At 34.9% G+C, this 19,193-nt stretch overlaps 1 protein-coding gene across 1 annotated transcript in view; it reads left to right on the plus strand.

The window, feature by feature from the left end:
• RAB5A (RAB5A, member RAS oncogene family) overlaps positions 1-19,193 on the plus strand; it is a 28,662-nt gene that overhangs the window by 5,910 nt on the left and 3,559 nt on the right. Inside the window, exons 3-5 of the mRNA XM_040636858.1 lie at positions 15,687-15,838; positions 16,143-16,265; positions 18,092-18,185. Coding sequence (XP_040492792.1) covers positions 15,687-15,838; positions 16,143-16,265; positions 18,092-18,185 — 369 coding nt within the window. The remainder of the gene's footprint in view (positions 1-15,686; positions 15,839-16,142; positions 16,266-18,091; positions 18,186-19,193) is intronic.

Below are 19,193 nucleotides of genomic sequence, written 5' to 3' on the forward strand. Positions count from 1 at the left end.
CAAATGTTGCTTTTAAAACCAATTTTAAAAGGAATTTATATCCAATTTTTGTGTCAGTGGTTGTTGGACACTTTCTAACTACCTTGACTGCATAGTAATATCTTTAGGAGGTATGTTAGTGCCATTATAATTACATCTGTGAGCACTGGTTTTTGGTTTTGTTTTGAGACATTATTGACATAAAACAAGGTGCAAGGTTAAGGTATAAGACAGTGATTTAATATTTTTATAGTGAGTGCTCTTCTTTTATGCTCTTTGCTAACAGCTCTTCACCCTTAGAAACTATAGTAGTATTCTGTTTAAGCATTTAAGGATTTCAAGGTTTGAGCTATTTAATGATGAACACCATAGGTCCGTAACTTGTAAGTAACAGGTAATTTTGTTTTGGCTGATGTGTGGTAAGACTTATCTAACAAATGAACCTGGCCAAATGTTTTGCATTTTATCTGCTTTTTTATTGTTTATATCTAGTAACATTCATTATGGTCTGAAGAGCTCAACTAAAATTTTCATCTGATTGTGTTTTAATGTGGGAATCATATGCTGTACTTTTGAATTTGTGTATTCTAGAACCTTACATTCATCGAGATATCAGGGTAGTTTGTGTGTTTCTTCCTAAACATGATAGCTTGATTTAAGAATCCATGTTGTCTCACAATATCCTATACAATTGCCCCTTGACCCTATAACACTCAAAATGAGGTTAGGTAGTTAGGTGGTGTGTTTAGCACTTTGGGGAGTTGTGTATTTGTAGGGGTTTAGAGTGTGCATGACTTTTATGTTCTTAAAGTCTGCGTGACATTTATGTTCTTATTAAGACAAGCCCAGAAGGTTAGCAAGGAATATTAAGGCTCAGACGGTTGTCTTCCTTCCTGCTCTCTCATCTGGAGGCTTAGTATTGCCTCAGTAAATATTTGTTGGATAGGGCTGGCCATCTTTCACTTAACACCTTGAGTAGTTAGAGACTTTAAAGATTTCAAGTGAGTTACTTTTGTCAAAGAAAAAAAAACAACAATATTTGTTTTTAAACACATTTGAGTGTATTTATAAACAAGTAGATCCTCAGTGTAAGTCAGCAACATTAGAATATGCAATGAAATAAGATGCAGTCATTCAACTCTTTTTTTCTTTCGAGAGATAAATGTTTTTTACCACAGTTTAATTTTGTATGCACTGATCACTAGAGGAATGTCAGACATATGGTTTAGGTTATAGAACTATACATGAGAACATTAATAGCGTTCTTCTTGCAGGTACTGTAACTTTTCAGCTTTGGTTTAGAGCAGTGGTTCTCAGAGTGTTCCCTATTCCAGGAGCATCTGCATTACCTGGGAATTTGTTAAAAATGGAAATTTCTATGTCCTATATTGAATCAAAACACTGAAGTAGAAGCATTAATCTTAAATTTTAACAAGTCTTCCAGGTGATTCTGGTGCATGCTGAAGTTTGAGAACCATTGCTTTTTGTTTTCTGAGCAGTCAATATTACTTTTACACTGAGGTTCTTGGAATAATTGCTTTGCTTTTTTTATAACTGTAGTTTGGGTAAGATTTCTAAAAATATGTTGTTTATCCAACTGCTCCAGTTTGAAGAGTACAAGTATTTTCTCCTGGTTACTTCAGTTATTATTTGTATCTGTATGGAAACCCCTTCCCACAAATCTGTTAACCTCTTAGGCCCTTTAAGTGAATATGGCCCCTTCTCTGTCCCATCTAGGTTGCTCTGCCTTGTCTTTGCTAAGGGACTTAGAGTATCTGTAGTTTTTAGTTTTTTGTACCAATGCTGTTCCCCCTTAGTGTCACAAGTAATCAAGTACTGATTATACCCTAAGTTAATTAGGAAAACAAGTGCTTTTTTAAATTGTAGTTCCAGCACATAGCACATACCAGCTGCATGATCTTAGGCAACTCATACTCAGCTTTATTTTCCTCTTATGGAAATGGAAATATTGGTACCTAACTTGAAAAGTTTTTGGTGAGGATTAAATGAAAGTACATAATGAATTTCTTGGCTACAGTGCCTAGCACAGAGTAAAACGCTTATTAAATATTAGCTACTACCGCTACCATTACCACCATTACTTTTTGCTGAGTCATTTTTGTCACTGTTGTATTGTCACAACATAGCATTTATTTTGGAATCATTGCTGTTCCATCTAGTGCATGGCGTTTGATTTAGGATTTGACAGTGTTAAACTTTGTTTAGATTTTCTTTAATGGAAGATAAACCTCATTAAAAATTATAGGAACAAATAATATTTTTTTAAAGGTTTTATTTATTTATTTGTCAGAGAGAGAGCACGCAAGCAGAAGCAGGGAGAACAGCAGGCAGAGGGAGAAGCAGGCTCCCTGCTGAGCAAGGAGCCCAGTGTGGGACTCATCCCAGGACCCTGGAATCATGACCTGAGCCGAAGGCAGATGCTTAACCCAAGATTTTAAAAACCTTATAAGCAAATGATTACACTAAATTTAAGCCTTCCAGAAATGAAGTTTTTGCAGATTCATTCAAGTAGATAGTATGAGCATTTGCAACTAAGTTTCTTAAAATTCTACATGATAAATTCTTACTAATTTTCCCCCTCCATTTATTGGTTTTCACAAAAATGGTTAGTCATGTATATTACATTAAATGCATGCCACCCACATGAACTAAGTTATTTGTGGAAATTTTTTCAGAGGGAGAAATTACACTGTTAAATAGAATACTACATGTATTCGGATATTAAACTTGCTTCCTAAACTGAGAAAGAAAAGCCAGCCAGAAAATTTGAATCTGAGTAAGTCATATTCTTCCCGTAGTAGTAAGCTTTCTACTGTTGCCCTTCACTTGTTTGCCTTCAGAAAGACCAGTCTGTATATAGATGATCTCCAGTTTACAGTGTGTGTAAACTGTACTGAAAGCAATTCAGACAGTAGAAACTATACTTCGAATTTTGATTTTCTCCCAGGCTGGCAATATTCAATACAATACTCTTGTGATGCTTCACAGTAGCGCTGAGTCCTAGCTCCCAGTCAGCCACGTGATCACAAGGTAAATAACTGAAACACATCCTTTCTGTACCGATAACAACCATTTCATTTTTCATATTTAGTACAATACTCAAAAAATTACATAAGATATTCAACACTTTATTATAAAATAGTCTTTGTGTTAGATAATTTTGCCCAACTGTAGATTAACATAAGTGTTCTAAGCACATTTAAACTAAGATAGGTTAGGTGTATTTCTGACTTTTACCATGTTTTCAACTTGACGATGGGTTTATTGGGAATAACCCCATCATAAATCAAGGAAGATCTGTAATGGTAATCTGTGCATTTATTGCCTTTATGTTTTTTCATCTGCACATTGCTCTCAATTAAAAGTGCTTTTTTTTTTTTTTTTAAAGAGAGCACGTGCAAGCAACGGGGTGGTGCAGAGGGAGAGGGAGAGAATCTTAATCTTAAGCATGGACCACCAAATGAGACTTTATCTCACAACCCTGAAATCATGACCTGAGCGGAAATCAAGAGTTGGACATTTTAACTGACTAAGCCACACAGTCTCCCCTCAATTAAAAATACTTTTCAGAAAGAACAGAAGACGTAGAGACAGGCCATTAGCATATGGTTTTTGATTGATGAGGAAAATGGTGCTTGAAATGTTCATTGTTCTTTCTAATGCAAGTGAGAATTAAAATTTGTGGAAGTTAATCATTGGTTTCAAGTGGAAGAATATTATTATGCATAATATTGTTTCCTTCTAGAAAGTGTGTTTTCAGTCAGTATTTGAGATAGGTTGTATAACTCCAAGAAGTTGGTAGAGATTTGCAACTTTATATCAGTTTGTACCAGTTATGCCCTAAAAAAATGAATTTTTAATAGTCTAAACATCAGTTATTCTCCAGTATCCTAGTTTAAATCAGTTTGTACCAGTTATGCCCTAAAAAAATGAATCTTTAATAGTCTAAACATCAGTTATTCTCCAGTATCCTAGTTTAAAATGTTACATGTGACTACTTAAATATTGCTGTCAATTAGGAGTCTGTAAGCTTGTTTCTAATCCTGGCACCCTTTGAACACTTATGTGAGCCCTGTTTGTAAAAAGAGAGAATTGAATTAAATAAGGATTCTTCTAGAGCTAACTTTCCTTTAAACTGTGTACTCTCCTTCACATTAAACAATGCAATCAATACAATTTAATCCTTATCTCTTAAAATTTATTTCATAATTTGGGATTTTTGGACATCAGTTTTTGTCCTGTCTTAGTTCATTGATTGCCCTCTAGTGCTGCTGAAGTGTTCAGAGCTGTTTGGTAGAATGATTTTTGCCAGTTAGCTCTAACTGTAGTGAACAGCCTCTATTGATTGACTAATTTGCTGCTTTTATTCTGTCACATTCTGGGAAGTAAGATTATGAAACTTCTTTAAAATTCATTTACTCAACAAATTTACCAAGCTCCTAACACTGTGCTAAGTACTTGAAGTCAAAGATGACCTTATGGTTTAGGATGGGAAATAGGTTGAGTACACATAAGGTATGAAAAATGGTATTATGTACCACTATTTAAATTAAGCCTAAATTTCCAGTTGATCTTCCTGTTCTATTTATTATATATATCCCAAAAGAGGACATACACATTTATATAAAGCAAGTATATTCTCAGTTACATACTGAAAAAAATCTAAGTTTTCATAAGCTTTGATGCTTGGACTTTATGACATCTATTTTGGCTGCATTCAGTCTATTTTTGCTACCTTTCTTTTGTTGACTATTTTCTGAACATTCAAGGTTTGTGGATAATTGACCTTTTGTAGACACCAGAGACCCATAAACGATATTTGTTTTGGATGATGATTGGGTGTGGTGGAATGGGAAGCTTTTTAAAAATTTGCTTTTAATAGTATAAGAATTCTGACTTGATAAAAATACAGGAAGTTTTGTTGTTGAAAAATGTTTCTTTTCTCCTTTTGTGTCTTAACACCATAATAAATCTGATGTTACTTGTATGCAATTTTGTGGTGTATGCTGAATTTATCATAGAATAACATAATTTGGAGTCATCATAAAGAGCTTTTTGTTACAAGCCTCTTGGTGGAAAAGAAAAAGAATGTATAAGAGTGAGAAAAGCAATAGGAGTAATTCCAGAGGTTTTGGGACTTTGATCATTGGCTATGTTGATATAAATATGAACTCTAACAAACAAATTATTAAATTCCTCAAGATAAGAGTTAGTGCTGCTGAAGCCGCATATTGGATTTTGGAAATAAGGAATTATGCTTCGTGTTTTACTACTTTTATAGAACAGAATATTTGAAGTAAGTGTTAGTGAACAGCATTCACCCTCTTTTCAAGGTAATATAGATGTAGAAGAGGAGAAGCAGGATGAGGAACCAGTTATTCCTGGTTCCCATCGTTGAAGATAACAGGTGCTTTTGTACTCAGAAGGGGATAATCTGTTGATATGGGACTCAAGTCACTATATAATGATTGGGCACTTTTAGCATTCCTTAGCATTTTTACAAGTGTCATATGGACCTTACCATGGCTATATGATACTACACTGAAAACTCTCCCTGCTATATTCTCATTCCCCAGTCAGTTCTTTTCTCCAGAGGCAGTGTAACTTTGTTATCTATCCTTGGGAGGTTACTGTTAATTTAAATCTATATATTCTCTCCCCTGTGGAATTTGAAACATCTGGGCCACTATATTTTTTACTTTAATACTGTTCTGGTTATTTATTGCCCAGAAACAAATGACCACAAAACTTCCTGATTTAGAGCAATACCATTTTATCCTCTCATGGTTCTGGGAGTTGAGTGAGCTTTGTAGGTGGTTTTCTGATGTCTCATGGATTGCTGTCAGTGCTGGGGTTAGAACCATCTCAACTGCTGCTGGCTATTGGTTGGGGCCTCAGCCAGAACACCTACATGTGGTCCTTGCCACCTGGCTTGGGTTTCCTCACAGCATGATGGCTGGGTTCAAGAATGAGTGTCCCAAAAAGTACCAGGTGAAGCTGGGTGACCTTTCATGACCTAGCCCAAGAAGTCATGTAGTTAGCATCAATTATGTTCTACTCACAGGCTCACAGACTAAAAGGAGTGTCAGTGTCATGTAAGAAGAATGTGGTATAGGAAATCTTGTTGAAGCCATCTTGGAAAACAGTCTGCCAAAGATCTATCCATATCATTTTAGGAAGGGCATCTTCATTTTTCTTGGCTGTAGCAGTATTTCACTGCATGGATCATATCAATGTATATTTAAATCTGTTCTTTAGTTTTGAATTTGCACATTATTTTATATTTTTGGCTGCTAACAGTAGTGCAGTAAGTCATTCATAGTCACTTCTCATATATCCCAAGTATTTCTGTTGTGTAAATTTCTAGAAGTTGATTGCCTTTGTCAAAGGTTACATACATTTGTAATTCTGGTAAAATTTTCCAGACAGCCCTTCAACAACAGTGTACAGAATGCCTGTTACTCTACTTTCCTATCTCAAGGGACTTGTAGATTTTGCCATTCTGAATTTTTTATTGTACTTTTTCCCATATTTTGAGCGAGATCAAGAATCTTATATTTTTAGAGTCCATTGTGTTTCCTTTCTCTGTTAGCTATAACTTCATGATATATTGTGAATTCATTTGTAATAGTCATGCTATTATATTCTGTTTCATTTATGAATGGTAATTTCTTAATATCTCTGTTGTATTCTTATTTATTTTAGTAACTGGTAATCTCACATTCTTGAACTGTACTGTTATTGTTGGACATATAATGTTTGCATTTTTGTTTGCTGTTTTAGGTAATCATCTAATAGTGGATATTTTTTTGGAATTTTCTTCCAATCTGGACTTAATTCTGTAAGATCAATTTCTAGATGTGGTTACTGAACCAAAAGTAATTTTATCAAATGATGGTGGGACCAAAAGGATTCCAGTGTTTTCATCACTTTTTTCCTTCCTTGGAAATACTTCCAGTTTCTTCAGGCATTGCTTGGCTTAAGTAATTATATTCTAGGATTACAGGTTTCCTGTAACTGTTACTCTGGGTTCCTTGTCTCTTCTCCCTTATCTCTCTCTCTCTCTCTCTTTTTTTTTTTTTAAGATTTTATTTATTTGACAGAGGGAGAGGGAGCACAAGCAGGGGGAGCAGCAGGCAGAGGGAGGGGGAGAAGCAGGCCTCCAGCTGAGCGGGGAGCCTGACTTGGGGCTTGATCCGAGGACCCTGAGATCATGACCTGAGTGAAAGGCAGACACTTAATCTACTGAGCCACCCAGGCACCCTCTTCTCCCGTCCTTAACTTGTCATTTTCCATTTCTATGTTGTAAAATTCTCAGATATTAGCACTTTTAAGCTGACTTAGTGGATAGGTTCATTGCCAAGCATTAAAGAGTCATTTTCAAGGCCCGTAATGCTTTAAAGATCTGGGAGGTTCTGTCTAAGAAGCAGTAAGTGCTAGGTTCTTGAACCCAGTTGAGAAGATATATCACTAAGTGGGGAGGGGCTTTCCGCTTTCCCCTTTTTGAATAAGCATTTTCATTTTCTTTAGGTAAATACCCAGAGGTGGGATTACTGGATCGTGTATTACTATTTTTAATATTAAAAATTTTTTTGATGTTTTGTGTTTTCCATAGTGTCTGTACTAGTTTACGTTCCCACCAACAGTGCACTAGGGTTGCCCTTTCCCCACATCCTTGTCACACTTGTTGTTTCTTATTTCTTAACTAGCCATTCTGACTAGTGTGAAGTGATACCTCATTGTGGTTTTGAATTGCATTTCCTTGATGATTAGTGATGTCGAGCATCTTTTCATGTGTCCATTAGCCATCTGTATGTCATCTTTGAAAAAACATATTTAGGTCCTCTGTCCATTTTTTAATCAGATTGTTTGGATGTTGAGTTGTAGTTCTTCATGTATTATGGATATTAACTCCTCATTGGATATATCATTTGTAAATATTTTCTTCCATTCAGTAGGTTGCCTTTTGATTTTGTTCATGATTTCCTTTGCAGTACAAAAGCTTTTTAGTTTGATATAGTCTGAATTTTTATTTTTGCTTTCTCTAGAGTTTTTGGGGTTTTTTGGGGTTTGTTTTAAGATTTTATTTACTTGACAGAGAGAGAGACATCCAGCGAGAGAGGGAACACAGGCAGGGGGAGTGGGAGAGGAAGAAGCAGGCTCCCAGCAGAGGAGCCTGATGTGGGGCTCGATCCCAGGGTTCTGGGATCAGGCCCTGAGCCGAAGGCAGATGCTTAACGACTGAGCCACCCAGGCACCACTCCTCTAGAGTTTTTAACTGACTTGTCTGTACCTAATTTCCAGAAATTTGTCAATTACAGCTCAGGTTTTTCTGCCTGAGCTGGTTTCCTCAGCCTTCTGCTCTGAGATACGTCCTTACTGTGTCTGCCTTTCTGTCCAATTTTGGAAGCAGTAGATTGCCCTGTGACTTCACTTTTCTTACAGATCTAAGAGTTGTTGATTTTTCAGTTTGTTCATCTTTTTGTGTGTTAGGGTAGGGTGGTGACTTCTAAGCTCCATACATGCAGAATCAGAAACCAGAAGTCGTCTTTTCCTTGCATGTTATGGGAATTTAATAAAGTACTATTTAAACTATTTAATATAATATCTATTGTCCACAGATAAAATGTCTTTCATAGACACCTATCCCTTAAAGCTAAGTTAATTTCATTAACTTTTTCTCTGTTTCTGTTCTTTCTGTCTCTGTTTCTCTGTTCTGTTCTGTTTAGTATCAGAGCATTTGTCTGATACTAGTTAATAACTTCTAACAGCCTCTCCCCTTTCTCCCTTCTCTTCACCTTTCCTCTTTTTAATGTGTTCATTCTGCTTCCAGTTTATTATTTGATGCATCCTTGTTATATAAATCCAGTCTATTGAGTAAAGATTTTTAAAAGTTTGGGCCCTTGGTGGGACAGGCACAGGTTCTTAGCCTTAAGTTTCAAATCCTGGTTTTATCAGTTCATTCTAGGGTGTTCAGGTTTGGGGCACAAACTTAATTCTAACTAAACTCAAACTCTTAAGACTAATTTTAAAAGAATGTGGATTAGTTTAGTATTAGAAATACTAGTATAATTTCAGCAGGTGACCTGTGACTGGTGTATGTCCTGGTTAGTGGATTCCCTTAGGATAGTCAGGTGTCCTTTAATATTTTCCAAGATTGCAGTTCACTTCACAACAGTTACCTTTAGATGTTGCTAAGTGATTTCTGTTGTAAAATATGCATAATATAAAATTTACAGTTTAAACATCTTTTAAGTGTACAGTTCTGTGGCATTAAGTACGTTAACCTTGTTCAGCCATCAGCACTTTCTGTCTTCAGAACTTTTTCATCTTCCCCAACTGAAACTCTACTTATTATACAATAACTTAACCATTCTTCCCCACCTCTGCCCATAGCAAATAGCATTCTACTTTCCATCTATGAATTTCACTGCTCTAGGAATCTCCTCTAAGGGAAATTATACAGAATTTATCTTTTTTGTGATTGGCTTATTTCACTTAGCCATGTCATCAAGGTTCAACCATATTCTAATGTGCCAGAATTTCCTTTTTAAGGCAGAATAATGTTCTATCACATGTATAATACCACATTTTGCTTATCTTTCATTGATACACTTCATTGTGGATCCTTAGGTTTCTTCCACCTCCTGGCTATTGTAGTGCTGCTCTGAACATTCTTTTGGGTGCATACTCAGAAGTGGAATTGCTGCGTCATCTGGTGATTCTGTTTAGTATTTTTCAAGAATCTCTGTACCATTTTCCATAGCAGTATACCATTTTATATTTCCATCAGTGCACAAAGTTTCTAATTTCTCCATATCCTTACCAACTCTTGATTTCTGTTGTTTTGTTAATAGCTGTCCTAATGGGTGTGAAGTGGTATTTCATTGTGGTATTTTCATTTTCCTACCTATTAGTGATACTAAGCATCTTTGTTTCTTGCTCATTTGTGTATCTTCTTTGGACAAATGTCCATTAAATTTCTTTGCCCATTTTTTAATTGGGTTGTTTGGGTTTTTCATGTTCCTGAGTTGTAGGATTTATATATTCTGGATATCAGTCTCTTATCAGATGCTCATTGATAATTTTAAGAATGAATCCTATGCAATTAGTATTTATAGATCATCTCGTAAGATGAATTTGCTTTTGGAGTATTTTCTTTTGGGGCTTAGTCACTGTGTATGCTTTCCTCTTTGCCTAATCTCTTTCACATTAATTGAAATGTAACTCTGTCCTGAATTCATGGCTTTTGCTGCCGTATGATTTTAATGGGAAATAAAAATCTGTCAGCTCTAGACTATCCATATTTTCTTTTCTGTGTACAGTTTTATCTGAAGTCAGTGCTCATATGAGAAAATCCATTATATTAGATTACTGCTGTTGATTCATTTCCCAAAGCCAGTTTCTATCCTGATAATTTTGGTACCTGGTTCTTGATGCTACTTGGTCAGTTCCTGCTTATTGGATATTCACCTTGAAGTATGATCCAGATCTGTTGAGCTCAGTTATTAAATTCCTTACCTCTTAAAAGCTTTGCTTCTCCTGTAAATCACTTCCAAACAATCTAACTTGGATTTAATGATCTTCTTCTGAGAATCTGAGCCAAGACCCTTCTCTTCTCTGGCAATTATATTCTTACCTTTCAGTTTTAAAAGGCCACAAATCCACTGCTTCTTGAAGTTTTATATAAGGGAGAACATTCAATCATGATCCTACTATGAGAACACTACTGCTTTTTAGTTTCTTCTATGCTTTTCTGGTCATGGTTTTACATAGATGTACCGTATCTCTACCAGGAATTTGTGTATTTTTTTTTTTACTTTTTGGCAATTAAACAGGTCATTTTACAACCATTTTTTTATTTAATTGCTACTTAATACCTACCGAGCCACCAGTACCTTTTCCTTTATACATTTAGGTTGTTTCTTTCTTTTTTTTTTTTTATCTTAAAGATTTTATTTATTTATTTGACAGAGACAGCCAGCGAGAGAGGGAACACAAGCAGGGGGAGTGGGAGAGGAAGAAGCAGGCTCCCAATGGAGGAGCCTGATGTGGGGCTCGATCCCAGAACGCTGGGATCACGCCCTGAGCCGAAGGCAGATGCTTAACGACTGCGCCACCTAGGCGCCCCTACATTTAGGTTGTTTCTAATTGTTAAATACAAAAATTCTCTGAGCATGAAGGTTTCTTGCTTCTTTCCTGCTCCCCATACCATCTTTTGGAGATTGCATGAGATACTAGATGTAGCAGTTTTGCTACGTGTTGGCAGAATTATTTTCAAACAGTTATACAGTGTCATCACCAATATGTGAGTTTGTGCCACACTTTTTAAGGTTTTTTTCCTTTTTTTTTTTTTTTTTTTTTGCTAGGTTAGGAGGTAAAACAGCCTTCATTCTTTTCAACTTTTTGCTATAAGGATGATTTTCTTTATTACTAATGATGTTGACTTTTTATGTTCTATTCCTTCTGCAAATTTTCTTTACACATTTATCCTTGATGCTTTTGGAGTTTTTCTTAAGATTTATGTGAGCTATCTACATATTAAAATTTAATCTCTTAGTATCCACTGTAGAAATTTTTCTAAAATATCTTCACCCCTGTGTTTGGGATGATAATCCATGTTTGCAAACAAAGTCTCAAATTTTTATGTAATCAGACTGATAGTCTCATAGGATTTTTGGTCGATTCTAATAAGGTAATTCTTTTTTATCAAATTTGAAAAGAAGTTGAGGGTTGGGGTGTGTGGTATTGGTTCCTTGGTTTTTCTCTTTTATGCCCTTCTATTTAATTCTTGTAGAATCATTTTAGTTGTTAACATTAAACTTTTTTTTTCCTTAGGTATTAACCTTTGGTTAATGCTATTGATTTGGATATTTTTTCCCTGGTCCAGTATATTGCAGTGTCTCTTCCTTACTTATTTATGAAGGTCTTACCTGTTATAGGCTTTTGGTATTTGCAGATGTAGCATTTACAGTTTCAGCTATTCTCAGCTGACTGCAAGGTGTATGATTCACTAATTTGTAGTTTTGCTGAGACTGAAATGTTGCTTGCTTGCCAGCCTTACCAATAGGAACTGATCATGTAGGTCAAAGAGGGAGCCTATTAGACAGGCCAGCACCCGCATCTCAACGCAGCTTTGTTTTTCTCTACTTGTCGTCGCGTACGCAGTAACTCTCGAAGTGATAAAAGCTGTTTCTTTGTGAAATATGGGCCCGAAAAGAAAACCAACCGCTAGTGCTGGTGCTGAAGTGAAGAGAAAATGAAGAGGTCTAAGAAAGTGATGGTTCTTAGCCAGAAAATAGACGTTATGGATAAATTAAAGTGGTTGTGCAGATTCAGGTAAGTTTGTGGTGGTTAATGTTGCTACAGTATTGATGTAGTAGTTTATATTTTGAGTGTCAGAATTTATTTTTATAACCTTATGAACGACTAGCAATGTAATTTTAGAAGCATTAAGGATTTGAAGATGTCAGCTGTACTTCACTGGGTTTTATGGGGGAAGTATTTGAAAATTTGAGAACTTTAAGGAATCATGGTGATCTTGCAGTATATAATGTCTATAATAATACTGGATTATCCCGTAACAGACAATACTTCTGTTCTTGTGGCCATACAACACTGTTAATTGTTTTAATGTGGTTTTGATGTACCCTGAGACCCTTCCCCCGGGCCTCTAAATACTGGTCCTTTTTCTCTTCCTCCAACATTATGCTCTTTTTATCATACCATGTGAACAAAAGTATGGTATTACCAAGTTTGAAAAGATCTTGATGGTATGTTGTTTGAGATTGTGTTAGTTATATAATGACTTGAGTAGAGGCCTTTCGAAATGTCAATTTTTTTTTCCCATTTGGGAACTGTTTGTCTATTCAAATGTTATCTAAGATACCCCCCAAAATAGTGCCACATATCTTTTATGAACTTCATTTAGTGGATGTTTTAAATATTTTATATGACCTGGGATTTTTATTAGATGTTGCGTATGAAGAAGAATAGCCAACAGTAATTTCTCAAGAAACTCCCAGTCTAGAAGAAAAAGATTATATAAATCAGTGATTATAAAAAGTGTGAAAATGTTCATTGCACAGAGGTGGGAGCTATAAAATAGGGTATGATGAAGGATGGTTTCTAAGAGTTGAGTGAATTGATTGTTCTTGTTCTTTGTTAACATGATTGGGATTCATTCTCTTCCCCAGAGTAACACTGAAAGCCTGGTTATTGCCAGTGTGTTGTAAGGCTGTTGTTGACTTTAATCTGTTCTAGTCAGTTTAAAGAACTCATTTGCACTTTTTTAGCTGATATCTTTGGATTTTCTTGTCAGTCTTTTACAAATAATATCTCTTTCCAAAAATCTATCTTATTATAAGGATATTTGAAATAATAAAAGATAATGGTGGTGGTGGACAATCTTACTTGGTTTCTAGATTTAGAGAGCCTGCTTAAGAACTTTACTATTAAGCAAAATGCTGATTTCAGGCCTACAGATAGAATGGACACTTGATAAACTTTAAGGAAGAATCCTACATGTATATTAGGAATGGATAATGCCTCAGATGCCCTTTTGTAATTTATTTAAATACATGATTTTTCTTTTTTAGCCTGCTGGTGTGATAGCTTTGTGTTTCTGAATCTACTTGGTCATGGCTGTTGTTCTTTTAATGTATTTGTTGAAATTTCTTTGCCTGTATTTTATTTGTCATTTTTGTACATTTGTAAAGACTGGTAGCCTTTTGTGATATCTTTCTTGTTTGAGAATCAGATTATATTTCCTTCAAGGCAGCATAACTAGTAGTTACGTTTGTGAACCTAGGGTTGATTTATGTACGTGTAAATGAATGTTTTTACTACCATAGAAAACAAAGTCTGAATGCAAATTGTAGTCCAGTTTTTTTCTTTTTTTAAGTTACATCAAACTGTACTTGAGAAATGGCTTATATTTTGTGATCCATTTTTTTCCTTCTTTCCATTTTATGAAAAAACACTGTTTTAGAGGCTTAATTTCAAATGCTTAAGAATATTTTTTTTATTCTGCCAGAGAACCTTTCATGACTGAAAAAGTGACATAGTCCTTTTTTGGTATTCTTTACCATAAATACAGGATTTAAGAAAATGGATATTTCTGCTAACTTTGTATGTTAAAAAGGTTGATGAATCAGAATATAATTATGACTAGCCTCTTCTGAGAATGCACAAAACTATTAATTAGAATCTGCTTAAAATAAAGACATTTCCAATTGAGATGTTTGCAAAACTGAAGTTATAGTTGCTAATGTAAAGCCAGCAACCGTGGTAATAAAAATACCTTGAAAAATAAATGTTATATTTAATGTAAAAGAATACCTCATTACTTATTCAGCAAATTTGATATTAACTAGTGAATCACTTGTGAAAAATTGTCATCACTAGATAACTACAATTTAAAGAAATGGATCATAATTCTCTTACATGAAAGGATGGGTTTTTAGAAAATTTTTATAACTAATTCCTTGTCAGTTTGGGAGAAGGAGTTGAATATCACACCTTGAGGTAAAAGTGAAAGGGAGGAGCATACTAACATGACGAATGATAGAGCAGCACTTAACTACCAAAGTTAATGAAGGAAAAGAACTAAGGTGTCAGCATGCTGCTAAAAATGTAGGTCTTGTTCCCAAATACCTTTATTTTAGTGCGGGTAGCAACACTTAGAAACTTATTCTAACAGTTGATATTTTAAAGTTCAAGTCACTTGATTATAACCAATTTTTTGTAAATTGATGGCTTTTCATTTTTTGTAAATACCCATTGCAGTGTTGTGATGTTTGTTCTTAGAACTAAGAGGATCATAGTGGACATTTTACTTCATACTGTTCTCAATAAGCAGTTCAGAAAATAATTGATACCATAATTTGCAAGAATGAACAGCAGGTTCTTAACCCTAAAAGCAAAAATATCACTATAAAATATACTATCTTGGGGTGCCCGGCTGGCTCAGTCGGTAGAGCTTGTGACCCTTAATCTTGGGTTTGTGAGTTCAAGCCCCATGTTTGGTGTAGAGATTACTTTAAAAAAAAAAAAAATGATACTTGTTAAAATCCGAGAAAAGAACTGATGAAAAAGCACAAATGCAAAAAATCTATACAAGGATTGAAACAGCTAGGAGTTAATATTGAATGTGTATTTAACACACAAAGTCTAGATTAAGATCATAACAATTATAAGAAGGGAAAATATCAAAAAATATTTAGTGTTGTAGGCCTGGGACTAAGTCCCCAGAGTATGCTAATGAAATACCAGGAGAATGGAGCAGGGGGCATTGTGTTGACAATGTAGATGATAACTATAGGTATGCCAGCCAGTCCTTTCTCTGTGTGTCCCCCACCCCCCTTGCAGTTTTTCAAGAATATCCATATATATATTTCTTAAATTGTTCTTAATTATTTTTAATTTACAGTGTGTAAAACAATTTAAGAAATGTTTATTAAAATTACTATTACAATAAACTTTTTACAAATGTGGAAAAATCTTTGAATTTGTGATTTTACTGTGAAGGTCTTACATTAAACATCTGTGTGTATCAAGATCTTGCAAGTATCTAAAGCCACTATTAAATGTGCATATGTAATATGTCATGTTTCTAGGTGTCTTCTATATAATGAAAATACTAGGGTAGAAATGATAAACTTATTGCAGACATTTTCTTCTTTCAGCTGCTTTTCTAACCCAAACTGTGTGTCTTGATGACACAACAGTAAAGTTTGAAATATGGGATACAGCTGGTCAAGAACGATACCATAGCCTAGCACCAATGTACTACAGAGGAGCACAAGCAGCCATAGTTGTATATGATATCACAAATGAGGTAAGTAGAAATGTATTCTACAATGAAAATAATTTGAACATACATTTTTGGTATTCAGAATTTTGATTCAAGATTTTTTAAAACCATTTTTTTTGATAGCCAGTCATGAAATTTCTGCCAAAGCTTTTATGAGTTAGAAGAGCTGATTAAAAAAAAAAAAGATTAAAGTGTCTCAAATAATACAGTAGTCCTAAGAATTTCTTTCCAAGAGTCACATTGAAGAGTCTTTAAGGCCTTGTCTTACAAAGACGCTCCCTAACCATTTTTTGAACATGTGCCAAATAGCTGTTTCTTTGTTTCCCAGGAGTCCTTTGCCAGAGCCAAAAACTGGGTTAAAGAACTTCAGAGGCAAGCCAGTCCTAACATTGTAATAGCTTTATCAGGAAACAAGGCTGACCTTGCAAATAAAAGAGCTGTCGATTTCCAGGTATGTTTGAAGGCACATATATGTATTATAAATTTTTCTTCTGTATCCACACTTCAATTACAGTTAATAATTTTAAAACCATGCAAGTAATAGAAAACAATTTTTAAGCAAATGTAGATATAACGCTTCTCACGATAAATCTGAATTTTTAAATGTCTTTACATATTGTAGTATAAATTGATCCAAAGATTTTGTTGACCGGGGTTCCTGAGTGGCTCAGTTGGTTAAGCATCCAACTCGATTTTGGCTCAGGTCATGATCTCAGGGTCATGAGATCAAGCCCTTCATGGGGCTCTGAACTGGGCATGGAGCCTGCTTGAGATTCTATCCATCTGCTCCTCCCCACCTCTCTTAAATAAAAAAATTTTGTTGACCTAAACAATTACAAAAGAATTAATTGTTGACAAATAGTGCAGACGTATATAAAGCAAAAGGCGATTGCCTCTTACCCTAATCCCTCCACCCCCACACATACTTTAGCATCCTTCCTAACCTTTTTTATTTACCTGCCAATATTCATATCAGTACACATAAACATACCCATATGTACACGTACAACTTACACCTATGTGGTTGTTAAAAGGACCTTCAAAGAGGCGCCTGGGTAGCTCAGTCACTTGAGTGTCTGCCTCTGGCTCAGGTCATGATCTCAGGGTCCTAGGATAGGTAGCATTGGGCTACCTGCTCTGCGGGGATCCTGCCTCTCTCTCTCCCTCTGCCCCTCTCCCCTGCTTGTGCTCTTGCTGTCTCTCTCAAAATGAATAAATAAAAAATCTTAAACCAACAAAAAAAAGAGCCTTCAAAAATAAAGGCTCAAAAAATCCACTTTATATGTTATTTAATATAGCTAATTAAGAATGTACCCTGCTGCAAGATAAAGTACAATCACTTAAAAACAAATGTCTCTAGGTAGACATTTTTAAACTTTCCTTTTTCTCTTCCTCTTCAGCTTCTCTCTCAGAATTTTGTTGTGGTCATTCTATATATATAATATAAGTGATGGGATAATTGTCTTTGATGATGGCTGTTGATGGAATACATGGACTGAGAAAGGGAACTAATATTTCTTGGCACCAGTAGGTAGTAAACTGAGCATGTTGCACCTTTGATTTTATTTAATTCTGGTTGCAGTCATGTAAGGTATAATATCTATTCTTTTTCTAAGATGGTTACCTCCCCCGCATAGAGGGGGAGATAGAGTGGTTAAGTTATAGTCAAATGTGGCCTTCTCACATGACAAAGGAACCTCATTTTTTTTTCATTAAATGGGAAAGATAATTGGTTGCTCTTCACAATAACTGCAAGAATCAAGGCAGTAATACATGTAAACTGTAAAGCATGACAAAAATGTAGAGTAGTAATATAATTTTTAAAGGAATGATTTATGACATATTCAAAATTAAAATATAGCTAGCCATTTAATGGTTGAAGCCAGTATTAGATACTTGGATTCCCTTTAATTTCATTGCAAATGATAAGCATAAATTAAATTAAATTTGCCATAGAGATCGAAGAGAATTTTATATTTAGAATAGGATAATTTTCCACCCTCTGAAACTTACCATTTGAAATCAAATTTAATGTGAGACCAGAAGAATCAGAATGGCCTAGTGCAAGAAGTTAAGGCAAAAAGAAATTTGAAAAGGTATCCTATAGGAGTTCTCTTACCTCTCTTACCTTTAATTAGTAACAGTTGCTTTATTACATAGTTGCTGATTATAGGTTATCAAATTGGAGTAGTAATAAGGAAGCCTCTTATTCTATAACAAAAATAAGTCAGGTATAGTATGTGCAAAGAATATATATCTTTTTTTTTCTTTAAACAGGAAGCACAGTCCTATGCAGATGACAACAGTTTATTATTCATGGAGACATCAGCTAAAACATCAATGAATGTAAATGAAATATTCATGGCAATAGGTAAGGTTTTTTTCAAGCAGTAGATATAGGCAAAACAAGTTAGACTGCGGCATACTTGATTTGACTGTCTTCTTTTTAAAAGATCTCAACTGGGACACCTGGGTGGCTCTGTCAGTCCAGTGTCTGCCTTCAGCTCAGGTCATGATCCCAGGGTCTGGGATCGAGTCCCTCATCGGGCTCCTTGCTCAGCGGGGAGCCTGCTTCTCCCTCTGCCTGCCACTCTCCCTGCTTGTACTCTCCCTCTCTCTTTTCTCTCTCTGGCAAATAAATAAATAAAATCTTTAAAAACTCTTGATTTTTTTTTTTTAAATAATCTTGAGAAGTATTTTTAAAAGTAGCCATTCTTTTTTTCTTTTTTTTTTAAGTCTACTACTATTCTAGATCCTTTCCACCAAGAATTAACTTTGTTAGTAATAATGTTAAATTTGAAAGACTATTACCTATAAAGTTGTAATACTTTTCAGTTTAGTTAAGTTTATTCTAGGTGAGTTGAAAGCCTGGACTTACAGTGCAAGCAGATAGATTTTTCTAAAGATGTCAATGAGAAATTTGGATAAATACGTTTTTCTATTAGATTATACTTCTTATAAAAAAGAAAGATAAGCTCAGAGCAGAATCATCAATACAACATATGGGCATAAAGGGATATCTTTCTCACTGATCAGTAACTATCTTCATCTCTACTTGCAGCAATATTTTTGTTTCTCACATTCTTTTGAAATTATTGATTATTGACAATTATAACACAAACGTACATGTTACATAAGTATACTAATTATTTTAACGCAAATATTATAATGGAGAAAGTTTCAAATCATTGAGGCACAGAGAGAACGAGGGAAAGCAAAACAAACATGGTTTATGTTACCTCTGGTCATTTGACCTGCGTAGTGCTCTTACCTTTTCTTCAAGATAATTTTAACTAATAATGATTGCAATTCCATGTTGATTATAAGTAATGAAGTTGGGAGTACTAATAAGGAAGCTTCCTGTTTCCTATAACAAAAA

Source organism: Ursus maritimus, unplaced genomic scaffold, assembly GCF_017311325.1.
Source record: "Ursus maritimus isolate PB19 unplaced genomic scaffold, ASM1731132v1 scaffold_20, whole genome shotgun sequence".
In the NCBI taxonomy this organism is placed as follows: domain Eukaryota; kingdom Metazoa; phylum Chordata; class Mammalia; order Carnivora; family Ursidae; genus Ursus; species Ursus maritimus.